The 8,094-nt window shown below is 43.8% G+C and overlaps 1 protein-coding gene across 1 annotated transcript in view; it reads right to left on the bottom strand.

The window, feature by feature from the left end:
• Positions 1-3,667: 3,667 nt before the first annotated feature.
• Positions 3,668-8,094, bottom strand: part of FNDC1 (fibronectin type III domain containing 1) — an 89,162-nt gene continuing 84,735 nt past the window's right edge. Inside the window, exons 19-20 of the mRNA XM_070733770.1 lie at positions 7,778-7,900; positions 3,668-4,547 (exon numbers count right to left, since the gene is read on the bottom strand). Coding sequence (XP_070589871.1) covers positions 4,432-4,547; positions 7,778-7,900 — 239 coding nt within the window. The 3' untranslated portion in view covers positions 3,668-4,431. The remainder of the gene's footprint in view (positions 4,548-7,777; positions 7,901-8,094) is intronic.

Genomic DNA, 8,094 nt, shown 5'->3' with positions numbered 1-8,094 from the left:
GTGGTCCATGTCTGGCTCAGCTGGATCAGGAGATGGATGAGTACTGGCATCGTAGGCCAGTGTTCTTGCCATCTAAGTCTGAGAGTGAGAGTGAAGGGGAATTGGAGACTGAGGAATCACAGAGACTGTAGCACCCTCAATTATGGGACGTAGTGAGTCAGAGGACAATGGGGAATTAGAGAAGGAGGATCCCGTTAGATGTAAGAGTCAGGAGAATGTGGTCTAGACAGGAATATCTGAAAAGAAGAGGTTCTTGGCATTAATAGATCTATGGGACACTTGGCCATGCCATGCCAGTATACAGTAGATACGAGCTGCTCCACATGCGAGTATTCCAAGTTACGAGCCAAGACGCGACCAAAATTTCTGTTCGACACCCGAGCTCAAATTTGGGATACGAGCTGAGCTTCCACTAGGTGGCGCAAGAATTCCTTGCTTCCAGTTATCTTGGCGTGAAAAACAAAGTCTAAAGGCATTCGTTCGAGATGCGAGTTGATCGACATACGAGCTCGGGTCTGGAACGAATTAGACTCGTATGTCGAGGTACCAATGTATAAGGGACTTTCTAAGGGAAAGTGGGCATGGCAGACAATATTCCTCATAATGGCTGCTAGAGAATCGTAGCTGAGAGGACTTTCTGAGTTCCAATTATTTCCCTTTATGCCTGTGTGATGCTTTGCACCTTTTTGCTGAACCGTAGGTTTGGTCCAAGCTGCCAGAAAAACTTCAAGGACTATGATTTGGTTTGCCCTTTGGTTTGCAGTCCAGGTTTTCTTATCTACAACTCATTAGAGAGAAGCTGCCAGCAACAAATTCCTTAGAAACAACCAGTGGATTGCATGATTTGCTTTACCAATAGATTTTGTTTATGATCAAAATTGGAAAAGCGTGTCTCTTTATTTCTGACCGGTGACAGGCCCAGACAGAACAACGCCAACCTCCCTGCCAATGGTCTGCTGATTCTACAAGTCAGACAGGGACAGCCAAAAGGCAGAGATATGACCTGAGCCCAGGTCTGTGTTTTATTGTTGGCGAGGGGCTTTGCTTCTGAAAAAAAAAATACTCAAAATCTGAGTGACTCAAACAAATGTTTAGCGCTCTGGCATTTTTCTTCTTCTTTTGACCCATGTGACCTCCACGCAATATTATGAACTGTTTTGAAACTTTCATCCCTTCAAAAGTCACTTGATGCTGTTCTTCTTCATGAAAAATAAGCCTCAAATCATGGGATTCATTCTAAGAGTTTGATTTTTTGGCTAAACAAATATGTATCTGAAAAAGTCTAAAAAGCTTTCAGCAACTGAAGGTTTGATGTTCGATCTATCTATATTTTCAAATTTAAGCACATGTTGTGCAGCCGGGGGAACACTGTCTTCTGGTTGTGATATTATATGTTATAGGGTTCCTCGTCTCCGGCGCTACTAGTGTACTCCTGGAGACCGGCATGGGCATGCACACATCTGGTGTGTATGCATGCGTCAGTGTGAAATTTGGCTTCTGTGCATGCACCAGAAGTAAAATCTTGTGTGAGGATGCATGTGTGCATCAGATTTTGCCAATATTCGGTGATTTCTTTGCTTCTGCACATGCATGTGCATCTCCATTTCTGCTACCCCACTATAGTGTGGTCCGTACCGAGTGCAACCCACTACTGGTTATATTGCATTTAATGTGTATTTTAAAAATAACCGCCATGGGAAGAATGGTATAATCGAGGCTATGTGGGCACGGAAAGAAAGAGGGAATTAATTTTTTTACCTTTCTGACATTACAATTTTGTCTAGTCTTCTTTTGTGGAAATGTACATACCCTGTTTTCCCGAAAATAAGTCACCCCCGAAAGTAAGACATAGGAGAGGTTTCATAGAATTGCCTAATATAAGGCATTCCCCGAAAGTAAGACATAGGAGACATTTCGTTTTGCAACATTCCTGAACAGAACATATATAACACTGCTGTCTATAAATTGCATCCCCAAACGCTGCATCAATTAGTTTTAAAACACATCCAATACGCATCCAACATGCGGCTGGGTGTTTGGATGCATTTTTGCCGCAGCAGGATACAGGATACAATTAATTGAAAAAAAAAAGACATCTCCTGAAAGTAAGACGTAGCACATCTTTGGGAGCAAAAATTAATATAAGACGCTGTCTTATTTTCGGGGAAACACGGTAATAGGGCAGATTAAGCCTTTGGTTTCACTGAAAGCAGACTTTTTTTCCATTCCACTTTAACAAGTTTGTGATTTAGGATGCAAAGAACATAGACTGTAAAGTGCCTTTAATGTACACGTGCTTACATTTATAGTGATGTTGGACTCTCAGCCATATTAGAATATGGACCAAATTCAGTAATCCACTGTTTCTGATGTCAGGCTAGGCCTACCTGAGAGAATATTCCAAATTGCAGAGAGGGAATAATTGTATCACTTTATATGTAAAACTACCTCGAGGTTCGACTACTGTAATGCTCTCTACATGGGGCTACCTTTGAAAAGTGTTCGGAAACTTCAGATCGTGCAGAATGCAGCTGCGAGAGCAGTCATGGGCTTACCCAGGTATGCCCATGTTTCACCATCACTCCGCAGTCTGCATTGGCTGCCGATCAGTTTCCGGTCACAATTCAAAGTGTTGGTTATGACCTTTAAAGCCCTTCATGGCATCGGACCAGAATATCTCCGAGACCGCCTTCTGCCGCACGAATCCCAGCGACCGATTAGGTCCCACAGAGTGGGCCTCCTCCAGGTCCCGTCAACTAAACAATGTCGGTTGGCGGGCCCCAGGGGGAGAGCCTTCTCTGTGGCGGCACTGGCTCTCTGGAATCAACTCCCCCCGGAGATCAGAACTGCCCCTACTCTTCCTGCCTTCCGTAAACTTCTCAAAACCCACCTTTGCCGTCAGGCATGGGGAAACTAAACATCTCCCCCTGGGCCCGCTTAATTTATACATGGTATGCTTGTGTGTGTGTATGTTAGTATAGGGTTTTTTGTTTTTTTAAAAAACTTTTAATATTTTAATTAATTGGATTATGTATTGGATTGTTTTTTTCACTTGTTGTGAGCCGCCCCGAGTCTTCGGAGAGGGGCAGCATACAAATCCAAATAATAAATAAATAAATAAATACAGTACCCAGTCATGGTGAATATGCAAATTGTGGTGTGGTCTGATTGGCTGACAAAAGTAACATAATGCACCTTTGCCTAGGTGTGGCGTGTGGCTTGGCTTGAAGGTATTTTGGCTTAGTTTAGAGTGGCTTGTAAATTAGGTGGTTTGTAATGGATTAAGAATTGTAGCTATATATTGTAACTGAGAATAGTAGTTAGAGAATTGTATATTAACTACTAGTGAGCTACAATGAAAATAGTTAGTGTAGGTTTTCTACCAAAGAGTACTGTAAATATTTTCCTAAGAAACTCTGCAGTAAGTGTCTTCAATTATCTTCAGGATAAAGGTTCCTGATATCCTGGTCTGAGACAAGCTGGTTGGCTACTGTGGATATCTGGGTGGGCTAGCTTCTGTAAAACGTTACTCCGACAGCTGAAACATGCCATGCTCAGAATTTGATGCTGAAATTTTCCTCCCCCCCCTTTTCCTCCCTTTTCTACGTTTTCTGTTTCACAAGAGTTCAACATCATCCACAACAATAAAAACCCGAGTCATATGCAATTAATGTATTGTGCATAGTATATTTTTTCACAGAATATTTTCAGAAGATCTGTTATGAATAGCACCTTTTACATAAACATTAACCCATAAACATATTTATCTAAATTATTTTCTTTACAAAACTCTCAGTTTTAAAAAAATTATTTCTGCAACCAGACTGTACTGGTTGTTGATTGTTTGGGCTAGCTGAATTTACAGAGCGACCTGATATTTCGTTCAGCCATGTGCAAAACCCCAGAAGTAGTTGTGAGCAACCCTCCCATTTGGTTTCCAGGCGTGTTTTGTAACATAGTGCAGCTTGTAAGCCAACATTCTAAAGCTCACAACCCAAAGTGGATAACAACAAAGAATTCTATTAATAGCAGTGGAAAGTGGTTAACATTCCATAATGCAAGCACAGCATGCTTAAGTCATCTTGCAAGATATATCACAATTCCATTTCTTTCTGTGTGGTTAATCAAATATATTAGGCTTCACTGAGCATAGATAACTGCTCATTTCAGTTACATTTCCAGGCCTATTACAACCAAGGAGAAAAAAGGCAGGACAACCCCAAATTCATCCTATATATGTCCTGAAGCAAAATAACCAAGCAGCACCATTGATTTAGGATAAGGGCATCATTGAGTTCCAGTGAGCTTCTCGTGTTTCTTCTTTGAGGGATTTTTTTCATTTACTTTCATTCCCAGATGCAGTTGCTCCAAGTCCTTCAATGGTAGTTGTTCAACAGTTGTGATTAAGATCTGCAGAGGACCGCAACACGGCTACCACTTCCCTGGAATTGTTACACCACACTCATACCAGCCCACGTAGTAATAGGGTGTCATATATCCAATGCGTCCAAATGATACAGGCTCTTGTCGATACTGGCGATAATAGCCTGAAGGAACCAAAATATTCAAGTTAGTATCTTAACCGTAGCAGAGTGATATAATCACTTTATTACTTTTACTTAATGTTTTGCCGGTGTGTCTCAAACGCCCGTAATTACAGGGTAATTAGTCCAGGAAGACATACACCACACGATAAAAGGAAAAGCCCAAAAGTTTTTATAAACAGAAAAACAGAAACAGCTCCCTTTTTAAATGTCAAAGGGATTTTCTGGTACACACTGTTGTGGTTAGCTCTGGCCCAGCTCCTGCCCCAAGGAATGTGCAGATGGATGTGGGGGAAACATCCACATGCCGCAGGCCTGTTTTGCTCCCGATGGAATCTGCCGATGAAGCCTCCTCTGACCAAGGAAGCGTGAATGACAGGGAAGAGAGGAGTTTGGCAGCACTAATTACAGCAGCCCCACCCAACCACAGGTGGCCTCATTTTCTCTTGTAATAATCCTTCAGTTGTTGTCTCCTATGCATCACTATGCATGCATGGATGTGTCATTAATTCTTATTCAGAATCCAGGGATGATACAGATGACTGATCTCCTCCTGGGCTGTCTGCCAAACTCCCCTCTTCCCTGTCACTCACGCTTCCTTGGTCAGAGGAGACTTCGTCGGCAGATTCTACTGGGAGCAAAACAGACCTACACTATGTGGATGTCTCCCCCACCTCCACCTCCACATTCCTTGGGGCAGGAGCTGGGCCAGAGCTAACCACAACATTTAATACTTTTAATTTTAGTTCAACCATTAGTTAATTTGGCGCAAAATCATTTTTTTTCTAGAGCAAATACTTTTAATTTTAGTTCAACCATTAGTTAATTTACTGTATTTTTCAGAGTATAAGACGCATCTTTTTATTCCCCTAAAGAGGGTGAAAACCTGGGTGCGTCTTATACACCCCCACCATTTGGCCTCTGCCTCCCAGCAATTTACCTCCTTGCATCCCAATAGATTTAGAGAACACCTTGTGGGAAGAATGGCTTTTAATACTGAACTGCCTCAACACATTTGCTGATGTGTTGGGAGACCTGGGAAGAGAAAGTCCAACTTAGGTATTACAAAAGCATAGTTTTTGGGCACAATCTGCCTTTATTTTACAACTTGTATTTATGTGACCGTCTCTTGCCGTATACTTCCCAGAGACCTATAAGAGCACACAGAGTAAGCAATGCAGCTTGGTGGGACTGCGGGAAAGGGTCTTCTCTGTTGCCGCCCCGGCTCTATGGAATCAACTCGTCCCTGATGTCCGTACTGCTCCCACCCTATTGGCTTTCTGTAAGGCTACGAAGACCTGGCTTTGCCGACAGGCCTGGGGGCCATGAATCAACAACAGCAGTCCCCAGCAGTCAGGCTTCAGGCCCGGTTACAGTACGGAAACCGCTTTGGTCGCGTTGATGGATGATCTCTGGCGGGCCCGGGACAGGGGTTTATCCTCTGTCCTGGTGCTTCTTGACCTCTCAGCGGCTTTCGATACCATCAACCATGGTATCCTTCTGCGACGGCTGGAGGGGTTGGGAGTGGGAGGCACTGTTCTTCAGTGGTTCTCCTCCTACCTCTCTGGCCGGTCGCAGTCGGTGTTAGTGGGGGGTCAGAGGTCGGCTCCGAGGTCGCTCCCTTGTGGGGTACCTCAGGGGTTGGTCCTCTCCCCCCTGCTATTCAACATCTACATGAAACCGCTGGGTGAGATCATCCAAGGACATGGGGTGAGGTATCATCAATATGCCGATGATACCCAGCTTTACATCTCCACCCCATGCCCAGTCAACGAAGCGGTGGAAGTGATGTGCCGGTGCCTGGAGGCTGTTGGGGCCTGGATGGGTGTCAATAGACTCAAACTCAACCTGGATAAGACAGAGTGGCTGTGGGTTCTGCCTCCCAAGGACAATCCCATCTATCCATCCATCACCCTGGGGGGGGGGAATCATTGCCCCCCTCAGAGAGGGTCCGCAACTTGGGCGTCCTCCTCGATCCACAGCTCACATTAGAAAACCATCTCTCAGCTGTGGCGAGGGGGGCGTTTGCCCAGGTTCGCCTGGTGCACCAGTTGCGGCCCTATCTGGACCGGGACTCATTGCTCACAGTCACTCATGCCCTCATCACCTCGAGGTTCGACTACTGTAATGCTCTCTACATGGGGCTACCTCTGAAAAGTGTTCAGAAACTTCAGATCGTGCAGAATGCAGCTGCGAGAGCAGTCATGGGCTTACCTAGGTATGCCCATGTTTCACCATCACTCCGCAGTCTGCATTGGCTGCCGATCAGTTTCCGGTCACAATTCAAAGTGTTGGTTATGACCTTTAAAGCCCTTCATGGCATCGGACCAGAATATCTCCGAGACCGCCTCCTGCCGCACGAATCCCAGCGACCGATTAGGTCCCACAGAGTGGGCCTTCTCCAGGTCCCGTCAACTAAACAATGTCGGTTGGCGGGCCCCAGGGGAAGAGCCTTCTCTGTGGCGGCACCGGCCCTCTGGAACCAACTCCCCCCAGAGATTAGAACTGCCCCTACTCTTCCTGCCTTCCGTAAACTCCTTAAAACCGACCTTTGCCGTCAGGCATGGGGGAACTGAAACATCTCCCCCTGGGCATGTTTAATTTATATATGGCATGCTTGTGTGTACGTCTGTTAGTATATGGGGTCTTTTTAAAATCTTTAAATATTTTAAATCTGTCAGATTATTTATGATTTGTTTCCACGTGTTGTGAGCTGCCCCGAGTCTTCGGAGAGGGGCGGCATACAAATCTAAGTAATAAATAAATAAATAAATAAACAGCCATGGGCAAATTGTATGAATGTTTCATATACATGTTGGGTTAGCTTATCATGTTTATTAGGGTTTTTAATTAAGGTTTTATAACTCAGATTTTATATTTGACTTCTTTTTATTGCTTTTGTATTTTATACTGTTGTAAGCCGGCCTGAGTCCTTCGGGATTGGGCAGCATAGAAGTCAAGCAAGCAAGCAAGAACGCAAGCAAGCAAGCAAGCAAGCAAGCAAGCAAGCAAGCAAGCAAGCAAGCAAGCAAGCAAGCAAGCAAGCAAGAAAGAAAGAAAGAAAGAAAGAAAGAAAGAAAGAAAGAAAGAAAGAAAGAAAGAAAGCAGATAGATAGATAGATAGATAGATAGATAGATATAGATAGATAGATAGATAGATAGATAGATAGATAGATAGATAGATAGATATGCAATGGAAATCTTCATCAAATTAATGTTGCACTTGTTTTTACCTTGAATAGGTGGCAGAGCATTCACATAAGTCTGTGGTCCTGTCCGTCCATCCAGGTGTGAATCTACAAACTGACAGTGATCTTCACCTCTTCCCCAACTATCCCCAATGCTGTAAAATGTATCTGGGGAAGAAAAAGTGAGGAGAGTGAAAAGCTTAGAATTACCATCTATAGTGTACTTGTCCAGTTGCAAAAAAAATTTGGCGCAAAATCAATTTTTTTCTAGAGCAAATTGTGGCACAAACAATCCTTCTAAAACCTGTTTTTTTCCTTCTAAGTATTGCAAGGCAGAAATTTAAAAATGAAGATAAATAATC

The sequence above is a fragment of the Erythrolamprus reginae genome, chromosome 1 (genome assembly GCF_031021105.1).
Source record: "Erythrolamprus reginae isolate rEryReg1 chromosome 1, rEryReg1.hap1, whole genome shotgun sequence".
Lineage (NCBI taxonomy): Eukaryota > Metazoa > Chordata > Lepidosauria > Squamata > Dipsadidae > Erythrolamprus > Erythrolamprus reginae.
Note: the sequence above shows the minus strand (reverse complement) of the source record. Positions and strands in the feature narration are given on the sequence as shown.